This window comes from Equus caballus, chromosome 23 (assembly GCF_041296265.1).
Source record: "Equus caballus isolate H_3958 breed thoroughbred chromosome 23, TB-T2T, whole genome shotgun sequence".
NCBI lineage: Eukaryota > Metazoa > Chordata > Mammalia > Perissodactyla > Equidae > Equus > Equus caballus.
The window spans coordinates 31,407,282-31,431,641 of record NC_091706.1 but is presented as its reverse complement, the minus strand read 5'-3'; the positions used below and the strand labels follow the sequence as shown (position 1 = coordinate 31,431,641).

The 24,360-nt window shown below is 37.0% G+C and overlaps 1 protein-coding gene across 1 annotated transcript in view; it reads right to left on the bottom strand.

Moving 5' to 3' along the window:
• ALDH1A1 (aldehyde dehydrogenase 1 family member A1) overlaps window positions 1–24,360 on the bottom strand; it is a 53,233-nt gene that overhangs the window by 4,654 nt on the left and 24,219 nt on the right. Inside the window, exons 5-12 of the mRNA NM_001434683.1 lie at window positions 23,896–23,957; window positions 22,248–22,376; window positions 20,786–20,899; window positions 15,957–16,059; window positions 14,246–14,430; window positions 9,427–9,591; window positions 4,655–4,812; window positions 1,208–1,282 (exon numbers count right to left, since the gene is read on the bottom strand). Of these exons, the coding sequence (NP_001421612.1) occupies window positions 1,208–1,282; window positions 4,655–4,812; window positions 9,427–9,591; window positions 14,246–14,430; window positions 15,957–16,059; window positions 20,786–20,899; window positions 22,248–22,376; window positions 23,896–23,957 (991 nt within the window). The remainder of the gene's footprint in view (window positions 1–1,207; window positions 1,283–4,654; window positions 4,813–9,426; window positions 9,592–14,245; window positions 14,431–15,956; window positions 16,060–20,785; window positions 20,900–22,247; window positions 22,377–23,895; window positions 23,958–24,360) is intronic.

The following is a 24,360-nucleotide window of genomic DNA, read 5'->3' as shown; positions in this document are numbered from 1 at the left end:
TTATTTAAATGATAAAGTACATGTCTATTTAATGCATTCATGACCTTTAGAAACTAAGTCTCATTTTTACTTGCTATTTATAAAATGGGCAGTTTTACTATGTTTGACTCCATAAGATTTGTACATGATGAGTCTTTTTCTTCGTGACTTTTAAAACTCATTGATAAACATAAGAAAATTTTAAGAAATAAAATGGTTAATTTTATTGAATAAATATTTATATTGAATAAAATTAAGCAAACACATTACTACTACTTTCTGTGTGTACAAATACATGTGCACATTTTTAAAAAGTCTGTATTTGGAGGCCAGCTCGGTGGCCTAGTGTTTAAGTTTGGTGCTCCTGCTTTGAGGCCTGGATTCAGTGCCCAAGTGTGGATGTGCATCACTTGTCAGTGACCATGCTGTGGCGGCAACCCACATACAAAGTGGAGGAGGATTGGCACAGATGTTAGCTTAGGGAAAATTGTCCTCAAGCAAAAAGAAGAAGATTGGCAACAGATGTTAGCTCAGGGTGAATCTTCCTCACCACAAAAAAAAAAAAAAAAAAGTCTATAAACCCTGGTTTCAAAAGCAACTGAAGGCTCATAAATGCATTTTTATATATATTCTCAGTTTAGTCATGACTATTAAATATGTTTTCCTTAGTCAAATTTCCTTTTACGTTTATATTTCAGTACCAAAAATAACTCATTCAGGTAGTTTAAAATTTTAGAATCTACATCAATACTATTTCAACAAATGAGAATCATTCTTCTTACACTGAAAAATTTTTTGAGATAAAGGTACCTGATTTACTTATTTAAGAGGTCTATTCAAATAATTAGAGTGTTCTTATATTTGCACACCTCTCAGAATGACCAATTTGTAGTTTCTATCTCCTTTCTAGAAATGTTTCTCAAATAATTTACATTCACACATAGAGCACGCAAGTCTAAAAGTAAGCAATATTTCAATGACCAATGTAAGGTGCTTAGCATGGTCCCTTATGAACAGTAGGAACTTAATAAGTTATATTTCCCTTCTGCCATCAACTTTTTTGCACTATAGGTTTAATCAAGCATTTAAAAAGCTATTTGGCAGTATGAATCTCCAAAAAAGAACAGAGGCAAGTTTTAATTCAAGTAGTGACTATGAATCAATTCCTTGAGAGTGACAACCATTTTTATCAAGATAAGCATTAATCCTAATAGAAAGTGATTCTTACATTTCTCGTCCATTGCCAGACATCTTGAATCCACCAAAGGGGCACTGGGGAGATACCACACTATAGCAATTCACCCTGAAAAGAAAAGAAGTACATTAGAGATCATGCTAATTATTTAGTATGTTATTTAGAAACAATTCCTAAATTTGGGATTTTACAAGTTCAGAAAGCTCTTTAAGAACTCCATTAATTTCAATATAACATACTCATTTCGATAAAAAAGTAACTCTGTAAATTAGATTGCAGAAGCATAAGTAAGTATATGCATATATACTACCCACAAACAAATAGAATGGTACAACTCTGTGTGTGGATAGCCATTTTGGAAGGACATCATGTCCCTTAGAAGTTGTAATTTGAATTGTAAAAGATAGAATAGCCAGTTGCCATCGGAGGAAGGATACGGTTTGCTAGAGAGTGGAGTTTTTTGGTTGGGGGTTCTTTACTGCCTATATTCAATAAGCTTTGTAATTCTCATGAGAGTTGTGTGCTTAACAGGCTGGAATCCATTTTCTTTTGCAATTTGAATATGCGTCACAGTACTCAGTTCACTATTTTTCATTAATTTTTCAATATGTTGCTTAAACTCAGGCTTTGGGAAGAGTTGGATTTCATGACGAATTTGTTTATTCCTTGCCATATTTCTGAACAAATACAATTTAAAAAACATGAATAATTAGAGTTAAAGAAAAAATGATGATAAAGATCAAGACAAGGGAGAAAAATCAGAATGCAGTTATGCAGGACACAAACAATTTGTCTAGCTTTAAATTTCCTGGTGGCGAAAGTGAACAGCAAAATCTAATTACCTACGTGATTCTCATTATACACAAGAGAGAAAAACACTATTTAAGGGAGAAACAATGTTCTTTTAAAATATTTTCCCCCCCTTCATGCTATTATAATAGGTAAACAATATTATGACTTACAAATAAATTGTATTATGCTTGGAAGAGTTTGGTTACTAATTTGATCCTGAGATAGCATTCAGATGTCTTCTCAGTTACAGTAATTACTGCTCCAGTTCCCAGAGTTCCGTATTCTCATTGGACCACAGAGTTCTTACCTAGTCTCTCTCTGATGACGATAGTTTCTTAAATAATTTTACACCTTTAAAAGACAACTTGTCCCAGCTTTGTTTAATTGTTCTTTAAACCACAGAATCAGATCCCTACTTTGAAATTATGGGTAAAATCCCAACAACTCTGGAATTAAAAAGTTATCCTGAAAACATCAAGTGCCTACCATGTCTGGGACCATGCTAGAACATTATTATGGTCTACAACATATAGCAATAAGAATATGGTCACCTCTGTTTTAATAGCATAGAAATTCCTGATTGAGGATTCCCACACTACTGGGTGGAATGATGTCATAACAACTTTCTTAATCCAGCAGGAATAGAGCATTCTGTTATTCCAAAGTCAAAATCTGAAACTTGTCTTTGTTAAAAAGTGCAGAAAATGAGTTTGCTGTTTTGACTGTACACTGGAAATGAAATGATTTTAGGATAACTAAACAGAGAACTGAGAAATATTCATTTAGAGAAATTTGTAAGTTCAAAATGATCAGCCTTGTCAATTGACTCTCCTTCCATGATCCTTTTTTGTTGTAAAGAAAGGAGGTTGCTATGCTCAGAAACCCTAGTCTGCCCCTTTGTACCTGAGTGATATTGGGAAGGTTATCTAGTCTCTCTAAGTAGGTTCCCTCCTCTGTACAATGGGAGCGATGATATTTAATACGGTTGTTTCAAGGCATCAGTAAGATGATGTATAGAACGTGCTTCTTATAGTGCTTGGTAGCTAATAAGTCTTTAGTAAATGGAGATAATATACATACATGCAACAGCAATGCTGAATTTTATTAATTTTATCACAGGAAAATTCTACAGTAATCACTAACCATACTGATTATTTAAGAAGAACTCACTCTATTTTATTTAAGAGTCTCTGAAAGAAGACGCCCCATTATAGAAAGAATCAGGCTTTTGAGCAGTGGTCCTCATTCCTGGTGGCACAGTAGAATCACGTGGGACCTTTGAAAAATACTCTTTAAATAAAAGGCCTATGCCCTGACTCGGTCACAGAGATTGGTATACTTGGTGGGTTTGATGTACTCCCTCCTCCACCCCAAACCAGTTTATACACCTTTAAAGCTCCCCAGATGACTCTGATGTACAGCTAGTGTTGAGAATCACTGCTGTAGAGTCTGAAAATAGGTCTGAATCTCAGCTGCCAGTTATCGTACGACCTTGATAAATTATTTAACCTGGCTAAGCTTCCATTTTTTCATCAGTAAATTTGACATAACAGTTAAGCAGTTGTTGCAAACTAAAATAAGATAACATAAAGAATGCAGTGCAGTGCCTAGCATACAGTACATAGTAACTAAATGATGACTCTCTCTTTGGTTAGGAAAAAAGATTCTAGAGCTATCAAGAAGGGCAAGGATTGCTTGGTGGACTCTTTTTTTTTTTTTTTTTTAAGGGAGATTAGCCCTGAGCTAACATCTGCTGCCAATCCTCCTCTTTTTGCTGAGGAAGATTGGCCCTGAGCTAACATCCATGGCCATCTTCCTCTACTTTACATGTGAGGCACCTGCCACAGCATGGCTTGATAAATGGTGTGTAGGTCCATGCCCGGGATCCAAACTGGTAAACAATGGGCCACCAAAGTGGAGTGCACAAACTTAACCGCTCCATCATGGGGCCAGCCCCTTGGCTGACTCTTAAGGAGAAATACTTTTCGATGTCTAGTGGATTTTTAACCGGAGTAGGTGTGACATTACTGAGAAGGAAAATAATCTTGGGCCATTGTCAGGACTGAGGGGAGAAAGTGAGGTTTCACAGGCCAAAAATTACCAACAAAGCAGTCCAGGGACTGAGGGCTCGGTAGAGAATTACAACAGCCTGAGAGGTATAAAAATCAGAGGCGTAAACCAGGTCAGAAATGAGAGGGACATGCTCCTCCAAACTCAATACATTCTTCCAAATTAAGATCTTCAGACATCTCTAATAATCCCAGAGTAAAAAGCTGATGTAAGAATTAAATGTTTGCATACGTAAGGGCACCAAATAAATATTGTCCTATTATTTAATTAGCTTGATTAAAACACAAGTTTTTTCTCCTTTGTGGATAGCATAGTACCAAGTGCCTAGAAACAACTGTTACTAGAAAATAGTAACACTTATCTTGCATTACCCAAACATCAATAAAATATTTTGAGCAAGCAATTTCAGGAGGCTGGATAGAATAAAAGAAAAACACCCTTCTCAAGTTCTTCTAATGTAGCAGGGTTTGTTTGGTTTGTTTTTGTTTTTTTAAGGCAGCAACTGCTTTTCCAGCAGGCCATGTGATTCCAAAGGAAAAATCAATGTCTGAAAAGGTTCAAAATAACCTGTTGACATGGTTAACATTGAAAAGGCGATATTGCATAGGTTTGACTTACCACACCGTCCCGGACTGCAGAGCGGCAGAGACTGTGATGGCTTTGTCAAGGTCTTTGGTAAAGATTCCTGCTGATAAGCCATAGGTGGTATTGTTTGCTCTCTTGATCACGTCATCTAAAGATTTAAACTTCATGATTTGCTGCACTGGCCCAAATATCTATACCGCAAGAAATGAATGAAATAAATTAAAGTAATAGGTTAAAACTAAATATTTTAAATGGTACTGTAGGTTTTTCCCCTACAAACTATTCTAAGTTGATTAAGATTTTGCTTCTCATCTCAAACCTCTGTGTAAGAATCAAAATGGCAGCTGCTGGAATGGTAGGCTAAGGCAGGCAGTGGTCATGTGTAAATTCTCTTTGGAACCAAGGGGGTACAAAAAAAAAAAAAATAAGGCGGGGCCGGCCGGGTGGCCGAGCGGTTAAGTTAGCGCGTTCTGCTGTGGGGGCCCAGGGTTTCACTGGTTTGGATCCTGGGCGCGGACATGGCACCGCTCGTCAGGCCACGTTGAAGCAGCGTCCCTTATGCCACAACTAGAGGGACCTGCAACTAGGATATACAACTATGTACCAGGGGGGATTTGGGGAGATAAAGCAGAAAAAAAAAAAAAGACAATATTCACTTTCTAGAATTGGAATTAGGCTTCCAAGAACATACCTATTGTGCATGAAATCATTTACTTTGGAGTTCCTTTTCCATTTAGGAATGTTTTAAATTCTCTTCCTAGTTTTCCTCATCTTCTAAGACTCTACATAAAAGCCCGAGAAAGCAAAGCTTGATCTACTGGATAAACAAGTGGGCAATGACTGATAATAATAACTATGTTTTAAACATCAGTGTAGTATTGACTATAATATCAACTACTCTACTGGACTTAGATATTTTCATAATTAGCCAAGTTGGTTGAAACAACAAGAATTTTTGTTCAGATTCTACTCTTTAGCCAAATCTTATGCAATTCACATATACCCGACGGAACAATTCACCACTGCAAGAGCTTAAATCCTCAGGCACCTTGCACTCACCAAAGGATAAGTTCATTGGTAATGACTGTAATCACAGGGCAGAAAACAAAAATCACAATTTGCTCAATTCCAGCCTAAATCACTCCTTCATTTTTGCTAGACTCTCTAGTTAGTGCAGCTCAGATTCAACTCATCCTGTATCTCATCCCCAGATGGGAGAAAAACAACTGGGTTTTCTCTCAAAAATCAAGCTGCTATATTATTTTTCCATAAAACGTTTATTAAAATTAAATGAAAGAGGGGCTTCTCTGAAAGTTACCAGAATTTTCTGGGAAATATAAATGAGAGGATACAAAAATCTACAAAGGTAAATAGTTTTCTGGTGTTCATCATTAATCTAAGTGTTGGAGGGGGGATGGCTACCATTCAACAGAGGTTGAGTGTAAACCCTAAATTGTAAATCTAATCTTGACATTGTAACCCAGGAACTGGATATATAGCAGCTTTCATAACAAACATATTAATATCTCACATAATTTTAAGTGAACACAGCATGTGGCTCCAGGATCCTATTTTGAAGTGGCCCACAAGCTGTCCTACTATGTATATTACAAGAATACAATGAATGTTTCTTTGATTGAAGATTTTTTCCCTAGTCCTTTCTGTCTTCTATTGACCAAGATACACAAGAACAATAGCTCTAATAGACAAATATTTGTCAATAAATGCAAAAGTTACAAATCAGTTGAGCGCTGAATTGATGTGGAGAAACTACGTATGTTTGGTTATTCATATGCATTTGCTTTTTCATCTTTCCATTTATTTCATGTTTGCAAATCTGATTCTGCACTGCTCCCCTGGTTTGATGACATTTTGGGGGGCAAAGAAAATAACTCTTCTAGATTCTCTGTCATATCATAGACATGAAATACAAGTTTATTGAATGAAAGGGTAATGATTCAATACATCTGAGTTATTAGTGCCATCTTATTGTCACGTATCATGTAACACCTTCATAGGCTGAAGCCAATGAATCATCTCTGTATTTCTTAAAAGCTTTCAGTGCCCATGAGGTAGATTATTTACAATTCCTAAACACAAACTAGCCTTTCTTAGTTATATGTCATATGTCTGGATAACATTCTTTTTGATGTTAATTAGTTTTTTTAACTAATTAATTTAACTGCAATATGTTTGTCTAGAAAATTAGGAAATGCAACAGCTAAAAAACATAGAACCAAGAGCACATGAAAGGTGAGGAGTAATGAGGGGATGAACGCTGTTTTCATATATATGAATGGCTCTTAGTGGAAAAAAGCCACAGGGCAGATATGGGACGAGCAGGTAGAATATAAGAGGAGGGATTCCTAGAGAGCCAGTGGCAGAACTTTCTAGTGCTTGACATTCTCCAAATGTGGAAATGCCTAAGAAATAGTGTGTTGCCTATTGATGATGTTGTTTAAAAAGGCACTGGCTGGCTATTGGTCAGGAGCAAACCGATGGACATAATGGGGGGTTGGAGAGGTGGCCTTACTTGATTCTTCTAGATTTATTATACTGTCTATAATTCTGTAACGGCAGTAATGGACATGTGTATATTGAAATTAGAAATACCATTTGCAGTCGCTCAAAAATACTTAGGTATAAATCTAATAAAATATTTATGGGAAATGTATACTGAAAACTACAAAATGCTATGAAAGAAATCAAAGAAGCTATAAATAAATGAAGAAACTACCATGTTCAATGACTGGAAGATTCGATATAATTAATATGTTAATTCTCCCTAAATTGATAGACTTGTTTAAAACAATTCCTCTCAAAATTCCAGCAAGATACTTTAGAGATATATATATATGGGCAAGGTTATTCTAAAATGTATATGAAAAAGCAAAGGAACTAGGACAGCTAAAATAATTTTGAAAAAGAAGAATACAGTGGGAGGACTCAGTCTTCCCAATTTCAAGACTTATTATATAGCTACCATAATAAGAGAATATTGCAAGAGAAATAGACACATAGAGCAATGGAACAGAATAGGGAACCCACAAATTGATACCCATAATATGCACAACTTAATTTTGACAAAGTTGCAAAAGTAATGGAATGGAAGAAAAACTGTCTTTTCAACAAATGATACTGGACCAATTGGACATCCATAGGCAAAAAACCAAAAACAAAACAACAACCTTGACTTAAGTTTCATACCTTATATTAAAATTAACCTGAAATGGATCACATACTTAAACGAAAAAACATACAGGAAAATGTCTTTTGTATCCGGGGTAAACAAAGAATTCATAGAGTTGACCCCAAAAATACTACCCATGAAAGGAAAAATGGATATTGATTTTCCTCAAAATTAAAACTTTTATTCTGAGAAAGACCCTTCTAAGGAGAGGAAATGACAAACTACAGACTGGGAGAAAATATTTGCAAACTACATATCCGACAAAAGACTAGCATTTAGAATATAAAAAGAACTCAAAACTCAACAGTAAAAAGCAAAGAATCCAATTAGAGCATGGGCAAAAGACATGAAGAGACCTTTCATCAAGGAAGATATCAGGTGGCAAATAAGTAAGCAAGGAAAAGATGATCAACATCATTAGCCATTAAGGAAATGCAGATTTAAACCACAATGAACCATCACTATACATCTATCAGAATGGCTAAAATAAAAAACAGTTACAACATCAAACATTAGCAAGGATGCAGAGAAACTGGATCACTCATACATTGTTAATGGGAATGTGAAATTTTTCAGCCATTCTGGAAAACAGTTTGGCAGTTTCTTAAAAAATGGCATCTACCGTATGACCCAGCAATTGTACTCCTGGGCATTTATCCAAGAGAAATGAAGACTTACGTTTACACAAAAACCTGTATACCAATGTTTATAGCAGGGCTATTCATAGTAGCCCTAAACTGGGAACATTCCAGAAGTTCTTCAATGTGTAAATGATTAAATGAACCATGGTACAGCCATACTATGGAATACTACTCAGCAATACAACAGAACAAACTATCCTTACACATAACAACCTAGATAAATCTATGGAGAACTATGCTGAGTGAAAAAAAGCCAATCCCAAAAGGTTACATGAAGCCTGATGCCACTTATTTAACATTCTTGAAATGATAAAATTATAGAAATGGAGAACAGATTGGTGGTTAAGGGAAAGCCAAGGTGGGGTAGGAGGGACACGGACTTGTCTATCAAAGGGAAACATGAGGGATTCACTTGGTGATGAAATGTTCAGTATCTTGACTGTATCAATTTCAGCATACTTGCTATGACATTACACTGTAGTTTGGTCAGATACTATCATTGAAGGAAACTAGGTAAAGACTACATGAGATTTTTCTGTATTATTTCTCACAGCAGCAATTATCCCAAAATAAGTTTAACCAAACCAAAACAAAGCAAAAAAAAAAAAAAAAACCCTGCATCTCGCTATCCTTTTCCAATCATTTTCAAATGTATTATTTCCAAAGGAGAAAAAGTAACAATGAAGATGGAACTTTCTTTGCCATTACTTTAAATATCTGAAGGAAGCACCTAGAAATTGTTAAGGCATCCTGATCTGTGTTTGGCTGAATATCCTCAGCCTGCCCAATGAATTCCTTACTGTTTTTGGCCTTGATCACAAATAACTTAAACCTTTATCAGTAACAGAAATGAGGAGTAACATTTACTGAGAGACATGTTCAAAGAGTTGATAATTTTAAAGAGACACTTTGTAAACACACATGCGGACAAAATACGGGCAACAAAGGGAACAGAACAGAATGAAACCATTTACCTCCTCTTTGGCAATGCGCATCTCATCTGAAACATTAGAGAAAACGGTTGGCTGGATAAAGTAGCCTTTATTTCCCCACGGACCTCCACCACACTCCAGTTTGGCTCCTTCTTTCTTCCCACTCTCAATGAGGTCAAGTATTTTTTCATATTGTTCCTTATCAATCTGTTTGAAAAATCCCACACGAAAAGGAAAAAAAAATTAGCAGCTTGTGAAGATAATACATTGCCTGGCCTGTTAACGAAGGCTTCAAAATGCCAGGATATTGTTACTAAGTCAAATAATGAGTCAAAACAGCTGACAGAGGCTCAGATTCTTTCTTTGGGTATATTTTATTCTCATGACTTTTCTGGAAAGAAACCTTGAAGATAAATATTTGTATTTAGTATTTGTTTTACAGTTACATCAGGAAAGTGTATGGGCACTGAAAACGCATCAACATTTTCACACAAGTGTCATTTATTTAGCCTGGAAGAAATGCCTGTTAACAAACACACTTACCTGGGAACTATAGTTCTAAATGAAATTTTAAAAAGTGAAAAGAGAAAAAGAGAACTTCGATACTGAGTTTGATTAAATATGACAATAGGAAAGCAGAAGCTTTAGGACTTTAGGAAGACTCCTAGTCTTCTGTTCGGTTCTCCTCATTCCTGATCATCCCCTCTGGCCAGATCCGTGCTGACCCAGCCTGGTCATCCTCCCCGGTTCAGGTCCCTCTGGGGCAGTCTGTAGGTCTGGTTCCACTTTCTGGCCTGTCCTGATTGTTACCATCCTGCTTTGTTAAATGGGCCATATATAAATATATGACAAGAATTACAGAACTTAAATGGTTTGTTAATATTTTTATAAGGGAAAAAAATGAGTCCAGAGTTTTGACTGGAACCACTAGGAACACATACCTCTCCTCCATGCATGAGAATTGGGGCTACCTATTGCTTCAGTCCCTGTTCTGGGAGGTTGAAAGATTGGGTGACTCTTCTAGCCCAAATCACTGGTGAAGACTGCCTTGTCTCTCTCAGGTGTGGCTGGGGTTAAGTTTTAAACGGAAAACATCAGAGATCCAAGAGGTAAGGTGGGGGCCTCTGTCCAGTTTAACTTGTCTCTTTTCACTACTTAAAATGTGTTGTTCTTTATCTTCTTTGACTCTGCAATCTCCCCCATCTTCCAAGGCCCAGACAAAGGTTTCATAAATGTCTGACTGCTCACACCCCAGTTCCCATATCCAATTAGATTAAGTGCTATTTGAAACGAGAAACCATTTTCTAAAATTTGGCACAATATTTGGTACAATATTGCTCAATGCTCCTCAGTGCACAATATTTAATTGAATATTCCAGAAAGAGAACATTCCTTTATTTCCAGCAGATTAAGAAAGTTATAATGTTGGTTTAATAGGAAGACACATTTAAATTACCATGTAATATTTAATAAAACCAGACTAACAGGTTGTGCCCTAGGTATTTGGGTAGCTTTGCTTGGTTAAGATATATTCCAGTCTGTCCATAAATAGTCAAGATCTATGCACTTCCACACAAAGCTGCTTCTCTGGCCTATTCCAAGATATTAACTTGCCTACGCCCTCAAAAATTGCAATTTCTTTCTTTTTGGTTTTTATTTCAAGATGTGTTTCCCAAATCATGGCCTTTCCCTGCCTGTGACCAGAGCGGACACTTGGTAATAATCTGATCCCTGCTTATGCCCTGGGTGATAGAGGCTGAAAGAATTTGTTTGCTGGAAAACTTAGATGATCACTAATTTCTAAAAATTCAGGACTTTATATTTTAATGTCTTGCTACCGACAATGCGGTCCTACAACCAGCAGCTCCAGCATGACCTGGTGGCCAAATGCTCTTCTCAGGCCCCACTCCAGACCTCCTGCCTCAGAATTTGCATTTTTAACAAGATCCTCAGGTGATTTAAGTGCACAGGGAAGATTCAGAACATTGCACTAGAGTTTAAGACGAATGACAGAAATTTTCACTTTATGCTTAAGGAGCTATTCCATTTGGTCTGGCTAATTTTGATTCACCATAAATACAAACCTTCAGAAGGTTTCAGATTGACCCTATCTGAACTTAGCCTTCCTTCTGGCCCTCAGGAACCTCTCCCTAATGCTAGGATATAGCAAGGGCTCTTTACTGTGTGATAGGCCGTCAGCTCAGGGGCTAGTCTGTGAAATGGGATAGGGCACGGTATTGTTGTAACATTCTCAAAGTATACATTTTGATGTCTTTGAATGTGCAAATTCTTTGGTTCCTTAGGGTTGATCGGTTAAAAAAGAAGGCAAATTGAGAAATGACACTGACACATCCTTCAAATTATCTGGAAACCACAGACCAACAAGAGCAATGAGAGTAGATATATGAAGTTACTGATCTGCAATGATAATTGTATCATAGGTATAAATGGAAGCATGCCTTTTTTATTTATTTAACAGGAATTTGAGCATGTACTATGAACCAGGCACTCAGATGGATGCTTTATATAGGTTATCTCATTTTACTATACAAGGACTCCTCAAAATTGATTTTACTACCCCCTATTTTACGGATGAGAAAACAGCCTTAGGGAGGTTAGATTTTAAATCCAGCCTTTAACACAAAAGCCCATCTCTCTGCACTGCGACAAGAGGCGACTCTGCTGATAATGTGAGTACATTTTACGTGGATGTCATCACTTCTTTTTCAAATGAAGATGGTGATTTTTCCATATTGTTAAGGAAAATGCACATTTTTGTCTATGAAATCAAACTGGAAAGGCACTTTACCAATAAAGAATTTACATATATATATGCTTCTACACACACACACACATATATATATAAAAGCTTAGTGAATGTCTCTTTCTATAAGCTCTTTCTTATAGCATATGGGTATTTTTAAAGATAAAGAAGCCCCAGAGGCTTTTCAGTCTTTTACTTCTCAAAGTCTCAAGATAGCTACTTACTCTATTTATTCAGTGCAACTTGTGATAAAAATCTATTCATTAATAGAGGTTAAAGTCCTATACTAAGCAGTTAGGTCACTGGATTATTTACTTAAGAATCCTATGAATAGGTATTTTCTTAAAGTCTATTTTAACTCTCTTCTCTTAGAAATACAGAGGTATTCTAGCCCAATTCTTGAGCCTCTGATTGAATTGTGCAGGTCTTCTAATGAGGGAACGTATTTTCATTTCCCAACAATGTTTAATATGAAGCATCTTAGATAGTCTCTTCCCTTCCCCTCTCTTCCCCTCTCCTCTCCTCTTCAGATATCTATCTACACATCTATCTATCTATCCATCTATCTATCTATCTATCTAATGGGAAAAGTGTTTAACTTTTACATTGATAGATAGATAGACAATTTAGAGAGAGAAATAATCACAACTGAAAACTTTGAATCCCATCTTTTTTTTAGAATAGGAGACCAAGTCAAAATTGAACTTAATATATATCTTGGCATCTATTTGAAAAGTTACCAAATATGATCAAAATTAGCAAATACTATGTACTCCTTAAACTCAAAGATAATTAAAAAATATAATGGGATCAGGCTAAAACAACTTATTACTTGTCAGTTAAGTTATTTTAGAGATTTTAAGTTTGCCTAAGTCCTAAGATTTTCCTACTCGGATATCTTGGCACGAGCAGAGAAGCCAAGGCAGCCTTTTGACTTATCTAGACTGTGAACTCTGTGAGGTCAGATGGCACATCCTCCTTGTTTGTTTCGGCATTGCTAGGTACCTATCCCAGGGTTTAGCTGTTAGTAATGTTCAATAAATTTTGGTTAATCAAATTTAATTTTGCGAATAAGTCAAGGATGGTGTTTGTTTCAAATCAACAACATGGAACAGTGTATAATTTTTAGTGTGAAAGAATAAAGCCTATCAGCTTACTGTCTAGACTCTAGAGCCGGATTTCTCAACAGCAGCCCTATCGGTATTTTGAGCCAGATAATTCTTTGTTGTGGGGCTCTCCTGTGCATTGTAAGATGTTCAGCAGTATCCCTGCCCTCTACACACTAGATGCCAGTAGCACTACACCCTCCCCCAGTCATGGCAATCGAGAATGTCTTAGACATTGCCAAACGTCCTCTTTTGGAGGAGGGCAAAATCGTCCCCAGTTGAGAATCACTGCTCTGGATCAAGATCTGAAAGGACAGGAGTCAATTTAGAACCAAAGTCCAGGAGCTTGAACAACAGAAAACAAACAGAGGACTGTTTGGGTAAGAGAGAGAGAGAGAGACACCTTATTGATAATGGTTCTAAGTACACAGAAGAAAATGAGAACGCTGGGGAATAACTGGGTTTTAACTAAAAGGAGAAGTTTGCCACAAATTCAGGAACTCAGGACCTTTTAGGTCACTCATGTTACCGTTAGAAGGTCAGAGTAACTGAAGACTTTGGAAAGAATTTAGAGGCATGCTAGCTGCCTGTACCTGTGAGATGGAAGCTGAGACAAAGGTTTGATTCTGAGGAATAAATGATAGGATTGTATAAGAACTTCCAAGTGGATAGAGAACTGTACACAGGAATCAAGAGGTGTGCAGACTGAGGAACACAAATTCACAGCATTTGTTATTTTCCCTCACATCTGTAATTCCCAACACGTCTTTTAAACTGTTTCTAGACATGAAAACGGGACAACACAATAACAGGATGCTTTCTTTACCATGGAGATTTAGATTCATTGTTCTTTTAATCACCAAATTGATACCATATTGTGACCTAGGAATGTCCACGGATGGGAAGTAATCTCACTTAATAAAAACCAGGCCTAAAGAGGATACTTTACTCTTGTGCCCTATGAATGCTGTTCTGTCTATTGCATACTCACCTGGGGGCCTTGACTGACTCCTGGGGTCAGCGGATTTCCAAGAACATACTTTTTAGCCCTCTCAACACTCCTTCGAACAAACTCATCGTAAATTGATTCTTCCACAAAAAGCCGGGATGCAGCTACACAACATTGGCCTTGGTGGTAGAATAACGCTTGGTGTGTAACTTCAAGGGCGGTTTCCACTGCAAAGAAGACAGTCACATTAGAGAAGAGATATTTTCTAAAGATTACATATTTTTATACATATTTCTCACAGGCAACATGGTGGTATAGAAAAATCATGAGTTGTGTAGTCAGACCTAGATTCAATACATTCCACTTCTTATCAGCTGGTTGACAAATTAAATTTTCTGATCCTTTATTTGCTACAGAAATAACACTTTAATATGGGCATTGCCAAGAATGTAGAAAGCGTCATAAGATTAAATCTCACAGCAAAAGATTTTTCCAAAAATCTCCTCTTAATAATTAGTTAGATGACTGTGAATATTTCTTTCAGGCCTCAGATTTTAAATAAATAACAAAGAAAATATGCACTATCTATTATATTAAATAAAAATTTTAAAACATTCTTAGATACCCTGATCAATAGGAAAGGTGATATTTCTGAAAACAAAAACAAAACAAAAAGCCTAGTAATCAGAATTGCTTACTCACTTTACAACCTTAGTCTAGGAAGGACATTTCCCAGACCTATCTAAAGCGTGCCGTATTATTTCATATGTGCCTATAAACTCTCTTTATCTGTTTATTTGACATGAAAGAATGGGCTTTAAAAGGAAGAAACAGGTTGCTTCATTAGTTGATCCTAAACAAACAGAAGAAAGTTTTCTTAGCATGTTAATTTCTTAAATGTTAAGGATTTAATTCCACATTATAGCAATTGGATATGGTTATCTTTATTTTGCTAGCTAATCGTGTTTGCTGAGGTTATAGTGGAAGCAGTTTACAGAAAAGTTTGGTAAAATCAGGAACCTTGCCATGTTTATAGAATATACAATAAGATAGTATGCTCTGAAAAGTTTCAGTTGAGATCACAATACAGACATAGGCCAATTCCATGAGCCATTTGTGTTTATAGCTTTGTACTGATGATGCAGCTGATAAAGAGTTAGATGAGTGTTTGATTATCTATTTCGCTAATTGACTCGCATTTAGGAAATAATTGTGAATTCTGATAATACAATTAGAATGAACCTAGGCTATTACAGAGTAGAGTACTTTGTACTTATAGATTTCATATACGTAAATTCAATGGCACTTGTAAGGGGGAAAAAGAGAAATTACTTCAATAGTAGGTTTCATTTTCTTCCGGCCGTTTCATTGAATGAACGGATGACCCAGAGGGAAGGGAGAAGGCAAGTGTGAAACTGCTATCTCTCCAGTTGATCTTGGTCCACCATGTCTGAGTGTATCTCACAATGCTTAATGTGATGCCAATATTTAAAGACAGGGAATTAAAAAATTTATATATTATGACCCCTAAATGCCACACCAAACCAGGAAAAATAGTGTCTATGTTAGACTTATCTAGGTGCTATAGCTTTAGGAAGGTTTAAGAGACTTTCCAGAGTAATTTTGGACTCTGGGTAATGTCTTGCACTTTGATGTTAGAAGCAAACTCTTCTGTAAACTTCAAGTTCACTATATGGCATGGTCAGACACCAAAATAGAAGGGTGAAAAGTTAACAAAGTGGCTTCTACTCACAGTCAGCATCAGCAAACACAATGAAAGGGCTCTTTCCACCCAGCTCCAGGGTCACCCTCTTCAGATTGCTTTTCCCAGCAGCTTCTTTGATCAATTTGCCAACCTGAAATGGAGCGTTACAAAGGAGGCTTAATCCGCTCTCATGAAGGCAGGTTTCTTTAGCACTTTAAATCTATATAATGTTTGTGCCATAGTTCAGTTTCATTAGGGAGGAATATTAAATGGCATTTTTCAAGATTTGGCACCTTCAGATAGCAAAGGCTCCTCCATCCAAGCATAAACGCATGATGAATCAGAAAACCACTCATGAGAACGGAGGTATAGAACACGATAGCTGATCTTGATGTGCATGGCTAGACAGGTCAGTTTTCATTTTAATCAGAACTTCATCTTTCTACTGATCGATCTGACATATCATGATCCAACCATAACTTATTTATTTGACTTTTCACCCCTCTACTGAGATCCAGCAAACTCTGTCCAGACAAACCGGCATATTCACCACCACCTGCAGCTCAGCTCTCTCTCTTCCTCATTATATGCCCACTGACTTGGGCTGCCTCCAATCCTACCCTTCCTTGGGATCCAGCTCATATCTTAGCTCCTCTCCAAAGCCTTCTCTGATGACTTCAGGGGAACATGACCATTTCTTCCTCTGACCTCCCATAAAGCCTTCAGTCCTCCTTGGATTGTATTGTTTGTATACATATCAATTTCCCAGAGGTCACCTCCTCGGTAGCAGTGACAATGTCCTACCACTGCACGACTCTTCTCAGCACTATCTATCACAGTGGGCTCACTTAGCAGTTGATTGACTGAAAGATCTCTCTCTTTCTGTTTTTCTTTCTCTCTATCTCCCTCTTTCTCCCTCTCTCTCCTTCTCTCCCTCCACATGGAGTTAGAAGAAAGAAATTGGATCTGTGCTCTGTGCTGCTGCCTCACTGAGGAATCTTACTGTTCTGGTTTCCTCTTTAATGCTAGTTGCCTTTCTTCAGAGAAAGACATTGTTTTCCTTTTTTTTTCTTTGTGGATCGCCTCCCATCAAGATTATCTCCTGTAGTTGTTTTTGTTTTTCCATCTCTAAAACCTGGACTGTTTTATAACTATTTCTTTGTTGTTATTTTTATCGAAGTCTTAATGCACAATGCAATCTTTGATTTTTTTAAAAAGATGATTTATTTTTTTTTATCCCCAAATCCCTCCAGTACATAGTTGTATATCTTAGTTGTGGGTTCTTCTAGTTGTGGCATGTGGGACACTGCCTCAACATGGCCTGATGAGTGGTGCCATGTCCACCCCCAGGATCTGAACTGGTGAAACCCTGGGCCGCCGAAGTGGAGAGCGTGAACTTAACCACTCAGCCACAGGGCCGGCCCCAAAAGATGATTCATTTTTATCTTGCTTCTTTTATTCTCTGTATTTCTTTTCCTACTTGACACAGCAGATTTTAATGAAGAGTTTCTGTCTCAGCTTAACAAAAGATAAGTAGATGCTTCCTGAGTATATGTTTATGTTTTATGTGATTGCTGAATTGACTGCTACTGTGCATTACAGGGTAGAGCATTAATTAATCTGCTAATATTTTCATCTTAATTAAAGATTTCATGTCCTAAATCAAACTCTTAAATGTAGGTTAATACAAATAAACTAAGAGTAGACTTGCAGTGGGGAGAGCCTGTCTGAAGCTTCTCTGATATCCCATTTTCCTTCCACAACATACTTTTCATGACCTCTTTCAAAAACCAAATTTTCATTTAAGGTGATTAGGAATCTTCTGTTTCCTAGATAATATTCTTTGCCTTTCCCCTTTGGAATTCTCTAAAGTCTTTCTGTATCTTTTTTGTTTTCTAACTTAGAAATGTTTACTAGAGAAATTTCATTAAATTTGATCATTTTTGTCATGGGGAAGGGAGTAAGATCAGAGGCATTTTTCTACAAGCTACAGATGTCAAAAGAACTAGAATGGGGAATGGTCAGAAGTATGAGTCAGGGAGAAAGTTTCGTCTTCTGCTTAGCACAAGTTCAGATGGCAAATAAAAGGTTTGCTTGAGTTTTCCCAAAGGTCTAGCTAAAGCCAGATCAAGGAAACACCAATTGCTGTCCTAGGATTTTGTTCGCTTATGTGGAAAAAAATAAAGGTTCATCATTTTCCCCAAAAAGGTCTGCAATGAAGAAAAAATAAGAACTATGAGGAATATGGCAAACAGTATGTTCCATGATATTGTGGCTTTGCCATGTGGGGCAGAGTAGTAAATGCTCCTGCAAATGTTGTAACGTTATGTCCTGCACAATGTGGGTAGGATTCTGTTTTAAATTAACCTAACGGGACATTGAAATTCTTAGAATGAAGGTCATTGCTACAACGACCATAAAATATGAAATCCATTGTTTGCTTCTTTCATGCCATTTGTCAAGTTCTCTACTGTCGCCAAGCAACAAACCTGAAGCTAAAAGAGAGCCCAGAAAGACTGATTTTTCTGTGTGGCTTTTAAAATCATCTAAGTCACACTTAATTCTGCAATGCTTATTCAGAAGTGGTTACTGGACTGGTTTTTGGAGATAACAATGAATAAGACAGTCTTTGAGGATGGTCACCAAGGGAGAGAGACACATGACAAAGCAATGGGCATGCGCTACCAGAATTATATATCATGGATAATGGGAACACAGATGGGGAGTTTTTAAGTTCAGGATGGTCCTGAGACTGCAGAGAAAGCTAGACAGGTAATGTGGTGGGAGCCACACTACAGTAGGTGTGGCCACGAATGAGCAAAAGCCTGGAGGAATGAAAAGATACATGGAATAATCAGAAAGTGATGGGGCAGAGATGAAGAAATATTATATGGACAGGGGCCCTCTTCCCCCCCACCTTTTGAATTAGTGTGAGAAATTAAAGAATTGGGGAAGGAATGGGAAAATGGAAATGAGTACAGAACACATAATAATCACATCGTTTACTGTGTACACGGTAGGGTACTAAAGTGCTTTACTATTCATTAGCTCATTCAATTTTATTGTGTATAACTCAACAAAGTAGATATTATTACTCTTCTTTTATGAATAAGGAAACTCAAGTTTAGCAAGGATTCTTCAATTTTGGAAGACACACTGCTAGGAGGGGTAAAGTCAGAATTTGAACCCAGATGTTTCCTAGACATCTAATCTCAAAGTTTTTTGAGCAGGCGAAGCTACAGTGCCCTCAAAATGCTACAGGGGGTCAGGGATGAGCCAAGATCAACAGACAGTGCCACTGGAGATGGGATCAGGGAGCAAGAACCCCCGACCCAGACAAACTGGAGAAGCGAGCAGGTGTGGGATTCAGAACTGCTCCACAGGGAGCCCCTACGGCAGAAGGTTTAGAATGCCATGCTGAGGAACTTGTACCTCTCTGCCTTTACCTCCTCTGCTGTGATTTCAACCTATGACTTCACCATCTTTTAAGTTACTGCCATGTCTTGAACATTCCCAATTGTTTTGTCAACAAAATCCTGAATGTAGGATTGGTTTTCTCCTATGTCAGTTAGGGGTGTGCAGAACACAAACTTTTTCTATTCTGTGTACATAAAAAAAAATGTGAAAAAGTATATATTTCTTTATCTAATTTAAGATTGGTTTTCTCCTATGTCAGTTAGGGGTGTGCAGAACACAAACTTTTTCTATTCTGTGTACATAAAAAAAAATGTGAAAAAGTATATATTTCTTTATCTAATTTAAAAAAGATCAAGAAAAATAAAATTTAATTTTCTACCATTTCAGTTTTCTATGAAAATGTTTCTTTATATGGAGTGGCTAATGAGGAGAACAAAATAATCAAATTGGTGTTTACTCACTATCTAGAATGTTTTTCTTGCTTCTCAATCTCCCAGGAGCTAAAAAGGTAACCATTCCTCAAAACCCAGAACAAGTTCTAGCACCCACATAGACATCATTAGCCCCTCCTGTGAATGCCCTTATGTACTTTGTACACATTGTAGTATCTTATCACAAACTGCCTTGTGTCTTATTTGTGTCAGTAGCTTTATAAAAAGAAGTTTATTCATACTCCTTATCCTCTATACCGTATACTAGCAGAGGCAGGCATTATATTTTGTATTGAACATCTAACAATGCCATATAATCTAATAGAATGACTCAAGAACTTTTTTGCTTGATATAGTATGATTTCACCACTTTCTTTTGCTTGCAATAGAAAAATCATCTCAACAGATGGGACTCCATTCTCCCAAACTCTACCTTCTAAGCTGCTCACTCTCTCCCTCCTGCCTTTCCTCACAATCCTCATGGCTGGGGCCCTGTTCCTTAACCTTCTAGAAGGTCAAGCTGGAGCCAGAGAGGCAGAAAAGGTAGGCTGGGCCAGCAGTAACATCCAGAGAAGCTGAGCTGCTGGCTCCCTTTCAGAATGTTCGGGGAAGAGAGAGCCCCAAATAAGGAGCTAAGGGTAGGGCTCGGCTATTTATTTTCGTATTCTACAGGATAAAATTACATTCATTCATACAAATCACTGTGGCCTAATTTATATTTTCTGTCATAAACTTTACTAATCATATGACCAAGTCTAACTGGCCATATTTCTCATCCGGGAAAGTATAATGAACACACTAAAAAATTGTTTACTCCAGTTCTTCTGAGTTTCTAGCAGGTATTTCGTTTCATCTCAGCTACATCTGCTTATGTTCTATAAACATGTTTGAGGCTAGAATAAGGAATAAATCATCAGAAAGAACTTCTGTTTGAAGGAAATGTCGGCTTAAACACAGTTACATAAAACATGCTCCTGACAGCTGGAGATGCAGACATTCTTAACTACTGGCTTGAATAAATGATGTTACCTCTGTCGATCCCGTGAAGGCCACTTTGTCTATATCCATGTGAGAAGAAATGGCTGCCCCTGCAGTAGGCCCATAACCGGGGACAATATTCACCACTCCTGGAGGAAACCCTGCCTAAAAGATAAAAAGTAAAAAAGTGATGACACTTGAGAATTTAATTCTATGAATAAAGAGAACAGTATGGGATCATGGCTGCCTCTTTTTGCTAACCTTATCAGTTTCTCTACCAAGAAAAATTCACTTAAGTGGTTTTATTATTTTTTATTGTTATTTCATTACTTAGCCCACTTAAAATAACCTCAAGGGTTGCATGATTGACGGACCGTTTCTCCTCAGGCTAAGTCCATGTTCAACTTTTATGCATCGTTGCTCCAACGGTGCGGTGGCCGTCTCAAATTTCATAATAGCAATGCAAAAAGACAGCATGTGTAACAGTGTTTGGTAAATTACTCACAAAGAGGAAAAGCAATGTGTTTACTATCCAATCAGCAAAAAGAAGCAGCTAAAGAGATCTCGCATTTTCAGTTTCTAGCTGTTGATTGCTCCGGGCGTAACAACTGGGTTGCCAATTCCCACTGGCATCATTTAATCAGTAAAATGCTGGTAAGTACAGTCATTCCCTTTACTGTTAAGCTTCACAGAATTGATTTCATTCCTAGTCAAAGAATTTTCAGGTAGAAAACAGTGTGGCAACTGAGATAGGCACATTAAAATTTCATGTTATTTGCACCAAAATGCTTCATTTTGACATCTCTTTTGCCTTTTTTCAATTTGAAGCAAATAATATTTTTAAGATATGGGTTCAAATTTCCTAAATTTAAGTTTCTAGTGACTTAAGCTTGTTTTCTAAGTTTTGGTAAGGTATGAAAGACAAACGACAATAAATTATTTGCAAGAAAGACGATATTAAAGCAATCTGCATAGTTGATGAAAATAAATTTGCCAGTTTTTGAGCAAGAAGGTAAATGCAGAGAAAATCATAACAGAAAAGAGAATATAAACATATCCCCTCATGGGTAGATGTGTTTAAAAATAATGTGACCCAATATTACAAGCAAGCATACTGGCACAGAGGCCTACAACCTTTGCATGGGCTATTTTAAACAAATTTGCAGAACTTCCAGGCCATTAGTCCAAATTACATTTCAACATTTGAAAGAAAGCTATATCAATTTCAACACGAATTTGCATTCATGAAAGTTTGGCAAAAGAAACAAAGAAGTGATCATAAGGTGACTGTTTGACATGAAGCCTTTGAGTCTGGCTTCCTGGTTCCACTTGGGTGGAGGTTCACTTAGGCTGACTGACAGAAATTCCAGCTGGCAGCCACACTAAATACATCTGCCCCACTGGACAGGAACTGCTGAGAGATGACGCAGTTTATAGGAGCACCAAATGAGGTCTTCCTAGTGTAGAGTAGGACTCCTGAGTTCTTGTGCAGCCTTTGACTTAGGAAACTCACCTCTTTTATTAAAGTTGCCACATGAAGCGCACTGAGAGGAGTTTGCTCTGCCGGTTTGACAACCACCGTGTTTCCGCAGCTAAGGGCAGGCGCTATCTTCCAAAGGAACATGAGCAATGGGAAGTTCCACTAGAAAGCAATAGATAATAATAGAGTCTTTGCATTGCTGAAAGTCACATTCTCCAATCTAACTTCTACACTGTATACTCCTTGTAGATGTGAAATAATAATTGTAGTTCTGTTTAACCATCTGGTGTATTTTAATGAAGCTCCTTGCTAAAAGCAACTTGTAAATGCGCTAAGGCTCCAAATCAACTAGATAGGAGAAGGGGACAGGAGAGAGCTGTAAAACTTTATCAGGTGCTGTTATTTTGAGTTCTTTTTCTACGAGGAAAAAAAATCACTGCATGGTTTAGAAATCAAGATTCATTCACTATTAAACATATTGTAAGTTATCTGTAAGTGTTTAAAAGGTGTGATTATTTCTCCCTCCCTGTAGATCATTTACTCTAACTATTTCCCCAATAATAATATTTAGTAATGTTTATTTCTAGGACAAATATCTTGCTAAAGACAAAGAAGGTCTAGGGTCTGCAGGCTGAGAGCTTGGTTCACATCTCAGGTCAACCACTGACCAGCCATGTGGACTCAGACAAGTTCCACGCTCTCCATGCGTGACTTCATCACCTGTAGGTGCCGATCAAAGTCCCCTCTACTTCAGAGGGTTGTCCTGAGGATTTATCCAGAAAGTGGGCCAAACGCTTAGCAGAGTGACTGGTTCTTCATAGGCATGCAGTAAATATTAGCTAGTATGAGTATTCAGGATTGTGTAATTTTTATGAATTTTATTGAGATTTTTGAATTAATGAACAATTTAATTCAAAATGTTGATATGTATACACTTCAATCTTATTGAAGCAGAAGATAAATCATTGCTACTTCCTCATCTAAGAACTTCAGGACACTTTACCATCTTTTTATTTGTCCTTTTTGAATGTCAGTTAATGTGAAATCATTTAGATAGTCTTCTATTTGTTGGGCTTACAAGAAAATCTTCATGATTCTGCTGAAAAATACTACCTTCTCGAAGAGGAATTTAAATGATCAAGGCCTCTTATCTAAAGGTAGGATATATTCCATACAGTGCTCCAATAGTTTCTTCCATTTTAATTAAAAAGTTTCATTTAGGATTTGAACACCCTGGTTGCTACATTTCTCCCTGATGAGAAGTCCCAATGAGGAGACAGAAAAAGCTGGAAAGTAGTAGGTCATACAACATTTCACTAAAATGCTGTCCTCAGCACATGTGCCAGTGATGACCACTTTGCATTATACATGGAAAGCATGAGTCTTAAAAAGAGTCTATAATACAACTTTTTAAAAACAAACAATAGAATAAAAGGTAAATATTTGTTGATGCGGTAATACTGAAACACACTCGAGAGATATGCCAGGGTATGCATGGGTTTCTGGACTACCTAATTCATATCTAAGGAGCTTAGTCACAGAGAGACCCAAGTTCAACATTAGCACATTTAGCAAATATCTAAGCATCCAATTGTGCTGGAGAGAGTTTCATTACCAAATAAAATAGAATTAGAACTTGTTTTTTTTTTAAGATTGAAAATTGTATAGAAGACCAACTTACAGGAAGGATTTGGCCACACACACCAACAGGTTCGTGTCTTGTATAAGTAAAAAAGTTTCCATCTGGAAAATAAAACACACAATTATTTATAGACATATGTGCTTGACATTCCTAGAATGGTGGTTTTGGGCTGATGTGAGAGGAAGATGTAGACAATAATTAAAAAGAAAGAAGAACATATCTTTAACTATTTACAGAACGAAAAATTGAGGGCTCAAATGGTAATTTGAAATGAGGTAAACTGAGTTAGGTCAAAGCAAAGATGCAAAATTGGAAAAGATCTGAAAGATATTTAATTCTGTCTTTCATCATATGAGGGCTGTTTTCTAAATTACCCTTTTTCTCAAAGTTTCATCTTTATTCTCAAAGTTTACTTTCTTTCATGATAAAGGAAGTAAAAGGTACGTAGCTAAGACAAGAACAGTTAGACTCCTGTTTCTGGTAGCTCTGAGTTCTACCAGTAAT